Here is a 19,934-nt window from a genome sequence, read left to right as displayed (position 1 = left end):
AACTTTTCAAAGACTTCTAATTGAAACTGTTGAACTTCACAAAATTAGTTATGCACATGTGCTGTACATAAGATCCTAAAGAAGCATGCAAAATTTTATGGAAATCAGGCATATAACAGTCATAGAAGTAAATTTATATATTTCTTTTCTAAATTACCTGAATTTAGGTTTGTTCAGGCATGCTTAATTACACATCATTTACCTTTTTAAGCATGAACTTAAAGGTCTTGAAGTGCTTCAACACCAATAATTGCTGATTGCAGCTATATTTGTGCTGTTTCATATCAGATTAATCATCTTTCATATTGTGTTTTCTGCTGCTCGGTTGATCAGGTTACGGTCAGAGGAAAGGAGTGGAGTTATATCGCGTCTCAGGGTCCGCTCTCCAGCACCTGCCAAGACTTCTGGCAGATGGTTTGGGAACAAGGAGTCGCTATCATCGCAATGGTTACAGCGGAGGAGGTGATATACAGTTGTTACATACAGTGGCTAAGTCTTTGCATCATCAAACCGGCTTGTTTTGTGTCCCGTCCTGCAGGAAGGGGGTCGTGAAAAGAGTTTCCGCTATTGGCCTCGTCTGGGCTCTCGCCACAACACTGTTACATACGGGCGATTTAAGATCACCACACGCTTCCGCACGGACTCTGGGTGCTATGCCACAACGGGCCTAAAGATCAAACACCTCCTCACGGGACAGGAGCGAACCGTCTGGCACCTGCAGTACACGGACTGGCCCGATCACGGCTGCCCGGAGGACTTTAAAGGCTTTCTCTGTAAGTACAACACAGATACAGGCCTTTCTTTATGCCAAACCATACTGCTTTTGGCACTCCAGATGTTATATCCGGATAAATATCCGGGTCATGTATATCTCAAATATGTATACCTAAAAACGTATTTGATTTTGCATTAATGTATGCAATTATATTTAATTAGTATATTATAAATACACAATGCATATTTTTCTTAATGCAAAATTATATTTTATCATTATATTAAAGAACAATTCATTCTAAGACACACATGTATGTGTGTACATGTATGTGTGTACATGTATGTGTGTATATGTGTGTGTGTGTGTATATATATATATATATATATATATATATATATATATATATATATATATATATATATATATATACACACATATATATAATTGTGCATTTACACACACACACACACACACACATACATGTATATATATATGTATGTGTGTGTGTAAATGCACAATTCAAAATATATTATGCATATTTTACTTAATTCAAAAGTTTCTATATATATGCAAAGAAATATTAAAAATATGCAGTGTAATTACAGCTATATATGTGTGTATACACAAAATAAATACATGATGCAAAACATTTTTTATTACAAAAAAATAAGTATATACAAAATTCAATTATTAATTAATATATTATATTTTTGGTTATATATATATATATATATATATATGATGCCTACAAGTCATGTCACAAAATCCTATTATGTTATTTTAATTTTTGTATGTTATCATAGTTTTACAGTTATGAATATAACTGATTCTTCTGATTTTGGGGTAAAGCATGACTGGTGAAATTTGCTTAAGCTCATCCCAACAGTGTTATTCAACACCATTATAATGATTCAAGATGATGTTTGTGTCATGCATGATTTTAAGCTTCGAGAGGAGTATTCTTGCGGCGTGTCCCTTAGCTGGCCTCTCACTGTAATGCAGCTCTGTGTGTTTTCGCCTGGCGTGGCTCTTTAAAGCGCTCTATTTCTGTGTCTCAGCATACTTGGAGGAGATCCAGTCCGTGAGGCGACACACCAACAGCTCCAGTGATCCAAAGAACACAAACCTGCCGGTCCTGGTGCACTGCAGTGCAGGGGTGGGACGCACTGGTGTGGTCATCCTGTCTGAGATCATGATAGCTTGTCTGGAACATAATGAGGTACATGTGTCCTGTGCTTACAGTGGCATGAATGCATGAGAGATTTAGTGCATTTCACCAGCTTTTCAGGGCGGATTGGTGACTGTTACCAGGGTAAACGACATACACGTCTTACCACTGACCGACAGAAATGTTGCACTTCTGCTAAGCTTACAAACACACGGTTGCTATGAATAAAGGTGATGACGTTCTCTGCAGATGTCAGCATGTGGACAGGTTTGTACTGCACTTAGACCTAGTTTACACATTCAGTGTGATGAAATCACAGCCGAGAGGCTCAGAAGTGTGGACAGTGGTACTGTTTTGTAACTCGAGGACAATTGTTCAGTCATTAAAACACTGAAAATGCCGTTTCACAATTTTCCAAACATCGACTGCAAGAACTTGATGTAACCTAGGGATCTTAAGACAGACACATTGAACAGACTGTTCTTTAATGCCTTGTTTAAATCAGAATTAAACATGGTGCATAATTGTCACAGTATGAGAATTTTAATGTAATAGTGACAGTATATATTCTATTAGAAATTAATTACTTTCACTGGAAATGCAATAGAATTTTTAATGTCTATTTTTAGTTCATCCATTGAATGAACTGAAAATCACAATTCAAATAAAACTTAAAATATAAAAATTATTTGCTATTAAGTATTAAAATATTGAAATTATTTAATTTGTTAATGGATTATTATTATTATTATTATTTAACAATTTATAAAAAAATTATTAAAGTAAAACTTAATTTGAAAATTTATGAAAGCAAAAAATGTCTTTTATTGAATGACTTAATATCTGATATCAGTACAAAAAAACTTCATATTATGAAACACTTGAGTTCAAACCTAATGATTTAATTATTTATATTTTTTCTGTTATTTATGTACCATTTTTATATACAGTTTTTAAATCAAAATGGTTTGTATCAAATCAATGAATGAATCAGTCTGATATCAGTGTGAAAACGGCTTCATATTATAAAACACGAGTTAACTTACTCAAAATTATTTAATTATTATATTTTTATAAAATTTAAATTATATTTACATTTTATACTTTATATGTTGTGTAATTATTAAAATAATTATTAATGTAATTTAATTAGTTTTTATGTACCTTTTATATACAGTTTTAATTATGTAAAATATTTTACAGTGCAAAAAAGCTTTGTATTATTAAAGACTTGAGTTCAAACCTAAAACTCACAATTATATATCCAATTATGTTTTAATTATTATACTATGTTTTGTAATTAAAAAATATATATATATATATTTCAGTTATTCTTTTTCTTTTTTCCTTAAGCACTTTGTATTATGATTTGTATTTGAAATTAGCTTTATAAATAAACTATTTATTTAATATTATAAAACGCATAATTCAGATAATTCAAAACTGCTGTGAACTACTCATGTTTCAATACTGACGTGTGGGTGTTTCCTGACAGATGCTGGACGTCCCGACTGTTCTGAACTTGCTGCGGCAGCAACGCATGATGATGGTACAGACGCTCTCACAGTACACCTTCATTTACAAAGTGCTCATTCAGTTCCTGAGAAACTCCAGACTGATCTGAGACCAGCGCTGGCACAGGGGTCCCACGAGCCTCTCACAACCCCTCAGTCCCCGCCGGAGCTTCCTCACAGTATTAGTGACGGGGCGAGACACGAGCCGGGGCAAGTATGAAGGACGCTGCGCCGCGCTCTGTTTTACCAGTATTATTCACAGATTTCACTGTGGGCTTGTACACGGATGTCAGTCCCAGCACTTTTATTTTGCTGTACATAGACGCGAATGACGCAGCTCTCTTATTTAATACGATACGCTGAACTGCAGTGGTTCTTTTATACCAGGTGGGATTTTATTCGTTTACGCATGAAGGTTTAGCGAGCCAACATGAAAAAGCGGGACACAGTGTTTAAAAGACATGTGACATGGTGAACTTCAATAGATGGATGAATCTCACGAAACGCCCAAATTTGGTGTGAAAATGTGCTTGCAGTTATGCTGAAATGCAAAAAAGGCTTGCTTTTCTGTATGCAAAATGTCTAAATGCTCATTTCTTTTCATGAGATTCACCCATTTGCATCATGGGATGGACTACGACTATGTCCAGTGTTACGCGGCATGTTAAAGTGAAGCTGTTGCTTGAGATTTTACCATTTAACCCTACGAATGGGTTTCACCGATCAAGTGCATCTCAAGTTTGAATGCAGCCAAAGACGGGAGGGTTTATTTTCTGATCGCAGACGCAACCTATAAATAATTTACAGTATGTATTAAAATTGTATATGTAAACTTTATTCTACGTATAATAATCAGAAAGGCTTTCTCGTTGCATTAGGGATGATTTTGTATTTTTCCAGCTCTTGCCACATTTCCACCAGCATTCAATAACCTGACACACCAAAGAGCGTCACAGACTCTGCTTCTGCATCGGAGTGAACAATACTGTGGGTTTATTGTGAACGGTCTGTGGCCTCGTTATCTCACACACACCAGCTATGATGGTTTACCAAAGAGTTTTCAGCATATCGAGTTCTTTGAGTCTTAAAACACTGTGAAACTGCATTATCCATTCTGTTTGCAGAGGAACTGAAGAAGCAGAATGTGCCATAGCAAATCATTAGGCCCTTTGTGTTTTAATTTGTGGTTTGAATTGCAATCAGGTTATTTATGATAAAGAAGTGGAGATTGATGCCTACATTCCACCATAATGGTGCTGTTGCATGTTCTTAAAGAAATAGTTCACTCAAAAATGTACATTTGCTGAAAATGTACGAATTTGGAGAAATCCATCACTTGCCCACCAATGGATGCTCTGCGGTGAATGGGTGCTGTCAGAATGAGAGTCCAAACAGCAGATAAAAACACCACTCCAGTCCATCAGTTGACATCTTGTGAAGACAAAAGCTGAAACAACTAAAATGTGAGTCCATAATCCATAATAACGCTTCCTCCAGTGAAAAAGTTACAAATCTCCTGTCGTCTCTCGCATCAAAATCCAGCACCATATTTGTTTTGGACTGTTTTGGCTTGTAAACGGTGCTTGATCTGTGCAGATTTCTCTCCTGTTTCAGATAAAAAAAAATTTACTGGAGAAAGCGTTATTATGGTTATTAGAAGAGAAGTTAAAAGTTAAAACCGTCTTCATGATGGATGTGTTTCAGCGTTTGGCTTCTACATTTACAGTACATTTTTGCAGCAAATCTTAATTTTTAGTGAACTATTGCTTTCAACCCAAATGGACCTGCAGCATCCCATTCAAACAAAAGCTTGACGTGATTTATTTTAAATTTATATGAATGAACAGTCATTTGCAATTTATTGAAAGTATCCAATTTTTGTGGAGCCAAGTTTTGCCATGGGTGAACTTCACAGAAACTTTCGAGAAACTTCCAGGTCATATTTCACTACAAAAATCAAAAGAAAAAAGCAATGCAATTTAAGTAATAAAATACATTTGCAAAGTGCAATTGAAAGTATTTGTTGTACTGAATTTAATTTATTGTGTGCAGAAAGGACGATTTATTACTGAATTTCAGTAATGAGGATGAGATTTTTCACATTACGGTAATGAGAATTTGAGGGCAAATAGTTGCGTTAATTGTTAAAGAAAGGTTTAATGGTCCCAGAATAGGCTAAATTATAAAATTCATTAAATTATGCTTTTTCTTTTGATTATGGGCTGAAATATGACCAGAAATGTTCTTGGTAAGAGTTGCCCTTTTTATTCAGTTCTGACTGGTGCCTGAACCAATAGCAGTGTGTCCTTGTTGGGCTTTGGTTAAACTGTAAAATAAAATATTTTTTGTTGTGAAGGACAATCACTTTTTCACATTATACTGTGCATCTGAATATCATGGAACATTAATTCAAAAACCGACTAAAATGGAATATATCCACAGTTTGAGTTCCTTCACCACAATGGTGTTTAATCCGCATTTATCCATCATTACTAGGAGTCATTCAAATGTTTTGGAGTACATGGTTGTAAAAGCACAATGTCTGTCTCAAACCTTTTCATAATTCATGTTGAGTTTTGTTGGTTTAGATTTAGACGAACTGCTGCAGTGTTTGAGGCTGATGTGAGTGGACAATGATCAGTGTTCATCTGAACTGGAAAACTGAACTTCAAGACAATAATGAACAAAGCTGAAAACTGGACTGTAAAAGCCCTTCCCAGAGCTGCTTTTTGGAATACATGTATATTAATAGCAGATATTGTTTATATTGCTGATTTTAAGTGTTATTAACTTTTAACCACATTGCATTTGAAGCTAGTAAAACTGCTGTTTACCCCGGATGATTCTCATGTGTTTTGGTTGTGTAGAGCGAGATCTCAGCCGTCGCTGCCGCCATCATGAGTGTGTGTTCTGATGATGTACAGCTGTCAGAAGAGCTAAATTATATCCCATTGTAAACAACTATATTTTTCATTCAGAAAATAAATATTTTAAATTGTTAAAATAATGCTTCGTCTCTATCTTTTGCATGGTTTGAGTGCATGATTTGTTTTTACACAATATAGATATGATAGCATTGACAAATTTCCTTTACAGTAAAGCAGTGTTATTTTAGGATTATATGTAATATAATTTAATTATAAGTATTATAAGTATATTAAAAAATAATGTATTTTAATTTGTAATTGGCTTTGATTTTTATATTTTCAGTTTGTCTTAATTGAACTTTTTGTTGTATTATTTGATTGCCATTTTTTTTTCATTTTATTTTTTAAATATTTTTATTGCTTTATTTTAGTTTCTATTTTAATACTTGTAATACTTATTATAATATGTTAAACAATTTTTGACAATTGTTGTATTAGTAAAAATGTCACTACACATACATATAAATACTAAAAATTATACTGATTCTGCAAATCAACTTATTTTATTGGTAAAATGTTATTGAAGTTAGTTTAATTTCATTTATATCTCCAATGTATCTCAGCAGCCACTAGAGGCCGGCATGTTTCATGTGATGTTTTTGTGGATGCATCAAAACGCATTGTCGGAATACTCAAAGAACGTGGATGGATTTTAAGAGAATTACAGTAGTGTTTCTAAAACAGTATCAGTCAATATAAGATTCTGAGACTTAATATTTCTTAAGTATTTATAGTTTCTTAATATATCTAAAATAGTTTTGCAATATATTGAAGAATCTCTTTTTTACTGTGGAATCCCTAGATGGATTGAATCAGAAGTACATTAATGTGCAATTATTACACATCCATTGAATTAAAAATACACAATGAAGACTAAAAATGGGACAATAACATTTAGACCCACTTATTGTACCTGACCAATTGGAGATGACATCTACACTGCTTAGTCCTGCCCATTTTGATAATTTATTGATATTTTCCTTTATAATATATAGTATAATTCAGTTGCATCAAATTGTATTTATGTGTATGACATTACCTTTAAACAGTAGTTATGTTAAACTAAAAACTCTTAAAAGGAGATTAATGAATATTGTTTATGTACTAGGATGCCAAACTGTTTCTTAGTTGTAAAATCGTGAGCAAACGAAGATTAAAATCTCAGATCCATATAAAGCTTTCTATTGTTTTGTGATGTTCTTGACTGTTCGTAATGCATAAACATTGGTAACTCTCATCAATTGCTAATGCATAAACTCTACAGGTCCAGAGGAGAATCAAAGGTAATCAATTAAGCTGAAGGGGGAGGAGCCACCTTAATTCAAAGCTGTACTTAATGCCAAAGACGAGTATTGGTGGATATTGTGGTGTTGTGTCAATGCTTGTCAGGATGGGTGTTTTGCAAGGTCTGTTAGTGCTGGTTGTGATTGTGGTCTTTGACCTGAAGTATGCATGGGGAAGTTTGAGATACAGTCAAAGTCCAAGAAGCATGAAGCTGCAATCAGATCCAGCTTCCAGAGGTCCTGCTCTTTCTTCTCAAGGGTTCAGGAACCCTTTACAAAAGGTTTCTCAGTTTCAGAGTCATGTCTCCAGAGAATTTGCACAAGAGCCTCTTGGTGTTCAGGAGAAGCAGGTGTTGCAGGGTCCAGTGAAGCCTTTGGTCTGGAGGTTTCCCATCGTTCCAGAGCTGCAGAGCGAGGTGGCGGTGGACTTCCAGTTGAGGCAACCTGTGACTCCCAGTAGTGCAGCTATTCAATGCGGTGAGAACCAGGTTCTTGTGGAGGTACAGCAGGACTTGTTTAGCAATGGTCAGCTGATCCAGCCATCTGGTCTGTCTTTGGGAGGATGTCCTGTTGTTGGCTGGGTCCCTGGCTCCAGGGTGCTTTTCTTTGAGTATGAACTGCAGGACTGCAACAGTGTGTTGATGGTAAGATGTTAAATCTTACTATTGTATTACACCAATAAAATTAGGTTCTCTATTGCTGTCAATAGCTCCTTGAATCTTTAATGTCCATGGCACCTTTCCATTCCTTAAAGGTGGACAATTCTTTTAAGAATTGGTCACTGGAAGGTTTCTTGAGGAACCAAGAGTGGTTCTATGGCCTGGCTGCTTAAACCCCTTTTTATTTTGAAGAGCGTAGCTGAGAATACTTTGTAACAACTTAAATCTGTTACAGATGACCGAGGATGAGCTTGTCTACACCTTTGCTCTTACCTACACACCTGAGGCGCTCGCTGGCACTCCGATTACTCGTGCAGATGGTGCAGTTGTTGGTGTTCAATGCCACTATCAAAGGTGAGTGACCTTATGTGACTTTCAGCATTGTTGTGGTGATGCAACTGGAAGACCACTTATTTGCTACCTCCTTGAACCACAGGTTTCATAATGTGAGCAGTAATGCTTTGAGGCCAACTTGGATCCCTTATGCATCAACGGAGGTTGGAGAGGAAGTCTTGCTGTTCTCCCTGAAGCTCATGATGGGTTGGTGCAGTTTCTTTAGACCTTAAGCCTTGTGAATGAGGCTGTGCCTAATCTGTTCTTCCCTCTTGCAGATGACTGGTCCTATGAGAGGCCTTCAAACTCCTATTTCCTGGGTGACATTATTAATATTGAGGCGTCTGTGAAGGTGTACAACCACGTCCCACTGCGTGTGTTTGTGGACCACTGTGTGGCCACTCAAGTACCTGATGTGACCGCTCTTCCGAGATATTCCTTCATTGAGAATAATGGGTAAGGTTGCGTTTGCTCCCTGTAACCACTTTGTCACTGAGAACTAGGGCAAGTGTCAATGACTAGCGGTATGAGTTCCTCATTGTAAGTGCTTTTTGCCATCACCTGAGAATCACTGGGTCATGGCACTTGGCGTTCTTGAGCAGGGTTTTTTTTTCTTTGTTTTTGGTCCCTATTAAGGTCCAGTGACTTGCTGCTAGAGTCAACATTGAGTTCTGTCACCACTTTTTCAGGTGCCTTGTGGATTCCAAGGCTACAGCTTCCAGCTCGCGCTTCATGCCTCGGTCCCGGGAAGACAAGATCCAGTTCCAGCTGGAGGCCTTCATGTTCCAGGAGGGAGACAGTCCTTTTGTACGTACTGAGTGTTGAATGAATGTGCTTTCTCTTCCCATCTGCTCTGGTTTTGGTATCTCTTACCTGTGCTGTCTCTTGCAGATCTACATAATGTGTATTCTGAAGGCCACTCTTGCTTCTGCACCCAGTGATGCTCTCCGCAAATCCTGTTCCTTTGCCAATGGGTATGTTCATGCTACTTAAGAACGCGTTGAAGGTGCAGTATCTTATTTTAAATGCTTGCAGGTGGTTTGCTGCTGATGGAAACCACCAGGCTTGTGGTTGCTGTGACTCAACATGTGGTCCTGATGGTGGAATTGCTGCTTATCCCTTTGGGGGTAGGTAGCTGCTTTTAAGATTGCTTCTGACACTTCAAGTGCTGTTATTAACTGGTTTTCTCTTTCTAGGTGTTCAGTGGGAAGGCAAGGCCACATTCGGTCCTGTAATGGTTCGCGAGCGACAGAAGACTTTCGCTGGTTCACAATAAATGGAAAAATCTATTCTTGTTTCTGGTTTGGTTTTTCTTGTCTAGTTTAACCAATTGAGTACTGTAAGAGTGGGGAAACTGGTAATCCCTATTCTGTTTCCTGAAGGAAAGTCCTCTTCTCGGTAGGGAACTTCATATTAACCTTTAGATAGACCTACTGTGAACCGTTTGAAGAATGGTTTAAAAGTGGAATACATTGCCTATGAAGCTATAAAGGGATTTCCACTAATTGGAGTTTGTTCCAAAAGAGTTCTGCTTGAACACCCACTTCCTTGAAGCACTGCAGATATTTTGCATGTCTTATGCAGTGACGTTTTCTCCCCATATGTTGGTAACTTCAAATGAGTAGCTTCATTTGTCCCTGCATCCCCCAAATAGGTTTGATCATGGTTTTAAATTTGTTTCCCAATATACTGTACCTTGTTGACCAGAGTGGGGGACCTGCTGGTACAGGCAATTTAAAAAAAAAAATAGGTCTGATAAAAAGCATACTCCCAGTTTTCAACCTGAAAGTATCAACACTGGCATTTTTTTCACTTGGAGAATGGCAAGCATCTCATTTAAGTTCGGTTTAATATTTAGTGTGCCAAACTTGCAGAACCTGTACTGATGTAAGGTTTTTGTGCAGTAGCAGATCAATTTTAATAAAAGAAAATTGACTACACTGGAGTGAAACCTTAATATTGTCTGGAATTAAGATGTGTGGATGACCTTTTCAAGTATATTGGTATGTCACTTGTGCAAAACGTCAGGCACTTTCTTGCGTAGTAGTTTCACTATTCGCCCCTGATTTGTAGTGTATAAATCACATACTTTGTGATTGCTCCTCTGAGTTCGATTGCTTCAGTCTGTTGTGCTGCTGAGAGGTTTGTGTTTGTAGCTCCATGTACCTTCGCTTTTTATTGAATCTCTACCTTACTTTCAATCCCTCTTGTCTAAAGTGATAATATATAACTTAATTCCCACCATATTTCTGGTGTAATCTTTCTAACTAATTTGATCGTTCTCCTTTAAAAACCGCAAGTGCAGCTTGTTAGCCCGTTAGCTTGTCACTCGCGGTTCCATTTGCATTTCTATTCGCGCCTATTTTATTTTTTCCTCGCTCCGTTTTTCACGAGCTCATCAAACAACAGTGGTAAGTGGTAAGTTAAGTTGGTATCATTCATCAATCACGGTGAGTAATGGCTTCTTCTCCTGCTATTATTGTTTGCTCTGTTTGCCACATGTATAGTTTATCTGTCTCTGTCAGCAGCGAGGGATTCACATGTGATAAATGCAGGGAAATAGTTAGGCTGACAGAGAAGGTTTTAGAACTAGAGACACGCATCCAAACTTTAGTTGAGGACAGTAAGAATGTGAGGGCTGTAGATACTGCTTTGGATGCGACTAGCTCAGGGAGTCCTGTACATTGTTCGGTTTCGGTTGAGCCCGTGCAGCAGGGCAACTGGGTGACAGTGAGGCGGCATAGTCGCGGGTCAAAACACCACTCTTCCGTTCCGATCAGAACATCAAACAGGTTCTCCCCACTCAGTGAAGCACCCACTGAGAAACCTGATGAAAGTGCTCTAGTTATTGGCGATTCTATTGTACGGAACGTGAAAATAGAGACACCAGCCACCATAGTCCATTGTTTACCCGGAGCCAGAGCGCCTGACATCTTGGCAAATTTAAAAGTGCTGACTAATGCTAAACGTAAATTCAGTAAGATTGTTATCCACGTCGGCGCTAATGATGTTCGACTTCGCCAGTCGGAGATCACCAAAAATAATGTTAAAGAGGTGTGTGAACTTGCAAGTACGATGTCAGACACTGTAATATGCTCTGGTCCGCTCCCTGCTTACCGTGGCGATGAGATTCATAGCAGACTGTCGTCACTTAATGGCTGGATGTCTAAGTGGTGCCCGAAAAATAACATAGGCTTTATAGACAATTGGAAGAATTTTTGGGGCAGACCTGACCTGTTGAAAAGAGATGGTGTTCATCCCTCCTGGGGTGGTGCTGCTCTTCTCTCTAGAAATATGGCACATAGTCTTAGAGTTTGTACTTGACTAACTGGAGCCCAGGTCAGGAAGCAGACAGACTGGCTAAACCGATCGTCTGCTAGCCACCTCACGTCACCAAAGTCAGTTAACTCTCAGCACATAGAAACTTTTTCACCTAGATATCACACTATAGAGACTGTGTCTGTTCCCCGAACTAGAAAATACAGAAAACATCCAAACCAAAGTAATAGTAACAATTTAATTGATGTTCAACAAATAAAAAAACGATATAATACAGATAAACACATGATAAAGCTTGGCTTATTAAATATTAGATCCCTTTCTTCAAAAGCACTTTTTGTAAATGATATGTTCACTGACCATAAACTAGATGTGCTTTGTCTGACAGAAACCTGGCTAAAACAAGATGATTACATTACTTTAAACGAGTCTACACCCCAAGATTACTGTTACAAACATGAACCGCGTCCAAAAGGTAAAGGGGAGGTGTTGCTACAATTTATAGAAATATTTTCAGTATCTCTCAGAGGTTGGGTTTCAAGTATAATTCGTCAAGTAATGGTGCTTCATATAACGTTATCCAAAGAAACAAGTGTTAATGATAAATCCTGTGATGTTTGTACTGGCTACTGTATACAGGCCACCAGGGCACCATACAGACTTTATTAAAGAATTTTCTGATCTTCTATCGGAGTTAGTGCTGACTGCAGATAAAGTCCTAATCGTTGGTGATTTTAATATCCATGTTGATAATGACAGAGATTCGTTGGGATCAGCATTTATAGACATTCTAAACTCAATTGGTGTTAAACAACACGTGTCAGGACCTACTCATTGTCGAAATCATACTCTAGATTTAATACTGTCACATGGAATTGATGTCAGTGGCGTTGAAATTTTGCAGCAGAGCGATGATATCTCAGATCATTATCTAGTCTCCTGTATATTCCATATAGCTAAAGCTGTAAAGCCAACTTCTTGTTACAAATATGGTAGAACCATTACCTCTACCACAAAAGACTGCTTTATAAATAATCTTCCTGACTTATCTCAGTTCCTCAGCATATCCAATAGCTCAGAACAACTTGATGATGTAACAGGAACTATGGACTCTCTCTTTTCTAGCACTTTAGATGCGGTTGCTCCTTTACGCTTAAGGAAGATTAAGGATAAGAGTCCAACACCGTGGTATAATGAGCACACTCGCGCCCTAAAGAGAGCAGCCCGGAAAATGGAGCGCAGCTGGAGGAAAACTAAATTAGAGGTATTTCGTTTAGCTTGGCGGGAAAGTACCCTATCCTACAGAAAAGCATTAAAAACTGCTAGATCTGATTACTTTTCGTCTCTTCTAGAAGAAAACAAACATAACCCCCGGTATTTATTCAATACAGTAACTAAATTAACGAAAAATCAAGCATCAACAGGTGTTGGCATTTCCCAAGAGCATAGCAGTAATGACTTTATGAACTACTTCACTTCCAAGATCGATACTATCAGAGATAAAATTGTATCCCTGCAGCCGTCAGCTACAGTATCGCATCAGATAGCGCACTGTAGACCCCCTGAGGAACAATTCCACTCATTCTCTACTGTGGGAGAGGAAGAATTGTATAAACTTGTTAAATCATCTAAACCAACAACATGTATGTTAGACCCGATTCCATCTAAACTACTAAAAGAGCTGCTTCCAGAAGTCATAGATCCTCTTTTGGCTATTATTAATTCATCATTGTCATTAGGATATGTCCCCAAAACCTTCAAATTGGCTGTTATTAAGCCTCTCATTAAAAACCACAACTTGACCCCAAAGATCTAGTTAATTACAGACCGATCTCAAATCTCCCTTTTCTGTCAAAGATACTAGAAAGGTAGTATCCTCACAATTATATTCCTTCCTAGAGAAAAATGATATCTGTGAGGAATTCCAGTCAGGATTTAGATCGTATCATAGTACTGAGACTGCTCTCATTAGAGTTACAAATGACCTGCTTCTATCATCTGATCGTGGTTGTATCTCTTTATTAGTTCTACTGGATCTTAGCGCTGCGTTCGACACTATCGACCACAACATTCTTTTGAATAGACTACAAAACTTTGTTGGCATTAGTGGAAGTGCCTTAGCATGGTTCAAATCGTACTTATCTGACCGCCATCAGTTCGTAGCAGTGAATGAAGAGGTATCATATCGATCACAAGTGCAGTATGGAGTACCTCAAGGCTCAGTACTAGGGCCGTTACTTTTCACGCTCTATATGTAACCCTTGGGAGATATTATCAGGAGACATGGTGTTCGCTTTCACTGTTATGCTGATGATACTCAGCTCTATATTTCTTCGCGGCCCGGTGAAACACACCAAATTGAGAAACTAACGGAATGCATAGTCGATATAAAAACTGGATGACGAGTAATTTTTACTGCTAAATTCTGAAAAAACAGAGGTGTTAATTATCGGACCTAAAAACCCCACATGTAATAACCTAGAACATTATCTAACACTTGACGGCTGCTCTGTCAATTCTTCTTCATCAGTCAGGAACCTAGGTGTGCTGTTCGATAGCAATCTGTCATTTGAAAGCCATGTTTCTAGCATCTGTAAAACTGCATTTTTTCATCTCAAAAGCATATCTAAATTGCGACCAATGCTCTCAACGTCAAATGCAGAAATGTTAATTCATGCGTTTATGACCTCAAGGTTAGACTATTGTAATGCTTTATTGGGTGGTTGTTCTGCACGCTTAATCAACAAACTACAGTTAGTCCAAAATGCAGCAGCTAGAGTCCTTACTAGAACCAGGAAATATGACCATATTAGCCCGGTTCTGTCAACACTGCACTGGCTCCCTATCAAGCATCGGATAGATTTTAAAATCTTGTTAATTACTTATAAAGCCCTGAATGGTTTAGCTCCTCAGTACTTGAGCGAGCTCTTATCGCATTATAGTCCTCCACGTCCGCTGCGTTCACAAAACTCCGGCCGTTTGATCATACCTAGAATATCAAAATCGACTGCGGGCGGCAGATCCTATTCCTATTTAGCACCCAAACTCTGGAACAGTCTACCTAACACTGTTCGGGAGGCAGACACACACTGTCAGTTTAAATCTAGATTAAAGACCCATCTCTTTAGCCTGGCTTACACATAACACATTAATACGCTTCTATTATTCAAATCCGTTAAAGGATTGTTAGGCTGCATTAATTAGATCAACCGGAACCGGGAACACTCCCCATAAAACACGATGTACTCGTTACATCGTAAGTTGAATGGCATCTACGCTAATATTTGTCTGTTTCTTTCCTAGTCTGTTTCTCAGTCCGTATCCGATCAGATGGTGGATCAGCACCAAGAGATGATGTCTACAGCCCTGATCGTCAGCGGAGACCAGGACACCCAGATGACCCCCAGAGATATATCCCCAGATATATCAACCAAAAATAACTAAAATATAATAAAATACCTAACTACATAATACTACTATTGTTAGAAATTGCAACAAAATTAAAATAGAAATATAAACTTTTGAACTGCGGGTTTCGTCTGGTCAGAGGAGAACTGGCCCCCCGACTGAGCCTGGTTTCTCCCAAGGTTTTTTTTTTCTCCATTCTGTCTCAGAGGGAGTTTTGGTTCCTTGCCGCTGTCGCCTCTGGCTTGCTCAGTTGGGGACACTTAATTTCTAGCGATTATCGCCGATTTGATTGCACAGATACTATTTAAACTAAACTGAGCTAGACAATGACATCTCTGAATTCAATAATGAAATGCCTTTAACTGAAAATTGAAAATTGAGTGTTTAATCTTATCATTATACATTACTGACACTCTATCCTCCAATTTGATACTGTTAAGTGCTTTGACGTGCGCTATATAAATAAAGGTGACTTGACTTGACTTGACTATTACTTTGCGTTTAGGACCATTGACTCTGATCCTTCTGTTTTAGTGCTTGAAGACAGTCAAGAACTGATTTCCACTTAAAACTCAAGATCAACAATTGAAGAGCTGTGGATTTTTGCTAATACAAGTAATCCACGCAACTCTAGTCCATCAATTAATGAATTGTGAAGCAGAAGGCTGTGTGTTTAAGAAACAAATCAATCAAGGCTGCATTTCCCAAAAGCATTGTAAGCTTTCAATGGGTCTACGATGTACTTGAGCTTACGATGCTTTTGGGAAATGTAAGCTGTGTCTCAAAGTTGAGTGCGCTCTTCCAAGACCGGATTTGAAGTGCGACTGCATCACACCGACACTACGAAGACTGTCCCAATGTGAAGTGTACACACTCCGAAGTGCGACTGCATCACGACGTAAGCTGTCCCAATTCAGGATGCGCCCTCCGAAGACCGCATTCCAAGGCCGATTGTGTCACTGTGGCGCGACGAAGGCTGCAGTAATTTGAAAGCGACTTCAAATGCGCCCTCCGTTTCCCAGGAAAATGAATTGTACATCTGATGGACACTTCGCACCCTACCATATCCCAGAATCACTCGCACGCAGATGACGATGGAATTTATATTCAAAGAACATGGCGGATGAGAGTTCTGTGGGGTATTCACATTGAAATGTAAGTATTGTTTTCATTTACTCAAATACCAAGCTAAAGTGTTAAAAGCCAGTTTTTTTTTTTTAAACACACAGCCTACAAACAAGACGACCAGTATATAAGCCAATAGTCTTTCCCTTTGGTGTGTTTTTGTAGTGCTGTCATGCAAGATATGTCCACCCGTTTTAACCAAACTTGAGCACTTCAGTATTTTGTATGCATGTGCTGCTGTTATATTTTCTAATGTTGCACCAATTGTTACATATGTTTAAATATGTTGTACATATTTTCAAAGACTGCACCACTGTCTAAATATTTTTCATAAGTGTTTCCATTTTCTCTTGTTTTAGGAATATTCTGGAGAAAATGAGCCTGCTGGGGAAGGACTTAAAAATACAAAGTAATCAAGTTAATAGACACATTTTTGCTGAAATCCATTGTGCTGTTGTTGTTGTTAACAGGCATGGTTTATTTGCTCTGCCTTAGGATTGTAAGTGTCCCGGGACAGGTGAGGGGGTGAGTGGAAGTTGGTGGAGCTACTCAGGAAGGACATCCAATTCCAGAGAGAGAGACAGAGGAGAGAAGAGCACAGGAGAGCAGGGAGAGAAAAAATAATTTTTTATTTACCCTTCTCTCAAGAAGAGAAAACAGTGGAGAAAATGGATACAAAAGTATCTTTTTTTTGTGTGTGTGTCACATTGTCAATGAAACAACCTAATTTCTGCAGTTTATTTTTGTGATGCAAGTTAAAAATGAAATGGTAAGTTGTATGCGTTATTCATTTCTGTAATTTAATTTATTTGTAAATGAGCCTGAGTAGTTTCTGTACATTTTTTTTTTTTATGCATATTCACATGTGTAAATAAAAGAGAAGTAATTGTTATGCACCTTTTTTTTTTTTTTTGTTAATGCATATTACAAAACCTTCTATCCTTTTTTTTTTTAATGCATATTACAAAACCTTCTATGCTTTTTTTAAATGCATATTACAAAACCTTCTATACTTTTTTTTTTTTTTTTTGTCCTGTAAACTAATTTTTTACACATTAAAACTAATTGTTCTATACATTACTGAAAGTACTTTTTACAACATTGCTTAGGTTTAACATCAGAAAAACAAAATCAATTTTAAGCCCAGCCCAGCCTCCATGTGTTCTGGGGTCTTCGGGAGGTGAATCTCTTGGTGAATGGCCAGCACCTCCTCAGCGACTCGGAGGACAGTGCGGTGGACAGTGGAACGAGGCATGTCAAACACTCTGGAGACCACTCTGTATGATGCACCACTGGCCAGACAGAAGAGAAACACCAGGGTCTGGATTGTGGCACCCCATCCATGTCATCATTCACTTCTCTGAAGATCCAGCAGCACTGTCAGCACCTCCCTGATCAGCCCAAAATCATTAAAAACCTGTCCAGCGCTGACACATTCAGCTTTATCCTGCAGTACAGGGGTCTGGTCTGGTTTAGCGAAAGAAGGAAAAGAGAAATTGTTTAGAGCTATGACAAAGTAATTAGTAGAAGAAATATTAAGGTACTTTAGTAAACTACTTGTAGTAATACCACATTGGGGAAAAACTAGTCATATTTAAAACCTTAGTGGAAGGGATGGTTCACCCAAAAAGGAAAATGCCAAACCTGGAACAACTTGAGGGTGAGTAAATGATTTCAGAGTTTTCATTTCTGGATATCTGTCCTCTAATTAAAAGTATTATCTTACATACTCTATAATGTAGTCTATATACTTAAGGTATTGAGAGTAAAAGTAAAGGTTTTCATTATTGTTCTGAAAAAGAATTCGTCAGGATGGTTTTGCATTAATATTACTGCTGCACTACTGTTTATGTTGCATTTTACTTCTGAATATGTTCAAGACTGTTAAATTTAAAGTTGCCTACTGTTGGGTAGTAAATTATTGCAAACTATATCAGAGGCTGCATCTGAAGGACTCGGTGCGCCCAAAGAGCACTGTTCAGCTGTGACAGCTGCCACTGAACATTGAGCTGAAAAATGCCCTATTTTTATTTTATTTTTATTTACAGTTTTATTTTAATGCTTGCCTAAAAAGTCCAGGTTGCAAACCTGTCTACATATGATCACCATGGTCAAGACAATAAACTATATAAAAGCGCACCTTTGTCAGATATCAGTCAGCATTTGAACGTGTGTGTGTGTGTTAGGGTTAGGTTTTGTGTTTTGTAGTTTTTCTTATGTATCATTACATTATTCAAGTAAGCGCAAAGCCAAGACCTGCATTTAAAGTTAAAAATCCGGCAATTAAGGACTCAGCAAACCAGTGTAATTTACCTGGCCTCGGTCTTGGCGAATCACGGTCTCCTCCATTATGACCAGTGTAGGGCGCAGTCAGAAGTTATAACCAACAACTCAATAGTGATTGATAGTGACATTCAAGTAGAAGTGTTGTATTAATCTCATTAATTGTCACGTGTAGCTTGAAGCTAATTATAATTTCTCCGTTACCCATATACGATTATATTTCATTATGTATTTTATCAAATCACATAAGTTTGTAAGAAACGTTTTAATTTTCCAAAAAGATTTTTAATTATAGTAATATAATGTACCACATGTTGATCAGAGGGATGTGGGTGGGATGTAATGCCAGAGTAAAGTAAAGCCAACAGTGTTCAGATTTTATTTATTTTTTTCCTGACAAAATCAATATAATGCAATATTTCTATCTGCTGAATGTAAGCTTTTCCATATTCAAAGCTTGTCTGCTGCACTGGGGACATCACATGCATGTGTAAGTCGTGAAAATAAATCTAGGAATTATTTGATTGTTGGATTTTAAATCAGTAGGGTTGAGACATCAAAAGTAACTAAGCTGTTTTATGGATGGCAACTGTATTATTATTACTGAAATCTTACTAGTAATTAGTTACTCTACTAGTTACTGCAAAAAGTAATATTAGTACAGTAACTATGTTACTAGTAACTAGTTACTGCCCAACACTGATTATGACATAAACGTAAAAACAAAAATCAGCAATTATGGCTCCACCTGTCCTGTCAGGATGGCAGCTCTCCTCTCATACCGTTGCTATGTGACAGGAGCGGCAATCGGGAACACCTGGTGGCGCAATTAGGAAATCCTGCAAAGGCGCAGTGTCTCATGCACTTCGGAGGGTCCTTCGTGCACTTCAGAGGCGTGGCCTTCCAGGTCCGTGCACTTCGAAGTGTGTGCACTTAACTTTGGGACACAGCTGTAGCCCAAGGAGTTTTAACTTAGAATCCATCCATAATGTTGCGTCCTCCAGTGGTCTCATCTGAATGAGGAAAGAAGAATGCACAGATCAAGCACTTTACAAGCCAGTGTGATTATGGATATTTTGGCCAGAAGCAACCGTTTAAAGTTAAACATCTTGATGGATTTTTTACAAACACTGCTTTTCCCTTCAAAACTATTAAACTATTAACTATTTAAAAAAATATTTTTATGGACTTTCATTCTGATGCCACCCATTCACTGCAGATGATCCATTGGTGAGAAAGT

At 37.8% G+C, this 19,934-nt stretch overlaps 2 protein-coding genes and 1 long non-coding RNA gene across 5 annotated transcripts in view; all 3 read left to right on the top strand.

The window, feature by feature from the left end:
• The window catches only part of ptpn21 (protein tyrosine phosphatase non-receptor type 21), a 29,075-nt gene extending 22,684 nt beyond the window's left edge, over nucleotides 1-6,391 (top strand). For 2 of the 3 annotated variants that reach the window (XM_058748979.1, XM_058748977.1), the window contains 4 exons: nucleotides 334-462; nucleotides 539-773; nucleotides 1,774-1,934; nucleotides 3,379-6,391. In XM_058748979.1, the coding sequence (XP_058604962.1) occupies nucleotides 334-462; nucleotides 539-773; nucleotides 1,774-1,934; nucleotides 3,379-3,507 (654 nt within the window). In that variant the 3' untranslated portion in view covers nucleotides 3,508-6,391. The remainder of the gene's footprint in view (nucleotides 1-333; nucleotides 463-538; nucleotides 774-1,773; nucleotides 1,935-3,378) is intronic. The other variant, XM_058748978.1, reaches the window with a different exon arrangement.
• A 1,300-nt stretch (nucleotides 6,392-7,691) lies between these two features.
• On the top strand, nucleotides 7,692-9,888 carry LOC131522646 (zona pellucida sperm-binding protein 3-like). Its single transcript, XM_058748259.1, has 8 exons — nucleotides 7,692-8,251; nucleotides 8,502-8,620; nucleotides 8,703-8,806; nucleotides 8,878-9,055; nucleotides 9,289-9,406; nucleotides 9,491-9,573; nucleotides 9,635-9,726; nucleotides 9,796-9,888. The coding sequence occupies exons 1-8, from the start codon at nucleotides 7,703-7,705 to the stop codon at nucleotides 9,873-9,875; spliced, it is 1,323 nt and encodes a 440-aa protein (XP_058604242.1). The 5' UTR covers nucleotides 7,692-7,702; the 3' UTR covers nucleotides 9,876-9,888.
• A 3,909-nt stretch (nucleotides 9,889-13,797) lies between these two features.
• Nucleotides 13,798-18,691, top strand: LOC131523290 (uncharacterized). Its single transcript, XR_009266740.1, has 3 exons — nucleotides 13,798-16,441; nucleotides 16,771-16,820; nucleotides 16,907-18,691. It is a non-coding gene; the product is annotated as an uncharacterized LOC131523290 (long non-coding RNA).
• The last annotated feature ends 1,243 nt before the right edge of the window (nucleotides 18,692-19,934 follow it).

The sequence above is a fragment of the Onychostoma macrolepis genome, chromosome 17 (assembly GCF_012432095.1).
Source record: "Onychostoma macrolepis isolate SWU-2019 chromosome 17, ASM1243209v1, whole genome shotgun sequence".
NCBI classification, from domain to species: Eukaryota; Metazoa; Chordata; class Actinopteri; order Cypriniformes; family Cyprinidae; genus Onychostoma; species Onychostoma macrolepis.
Note: the sequence above shows the minus strand (reverse complement) of the source record. Positions and strands in the feature narration are given on the sequence as shown.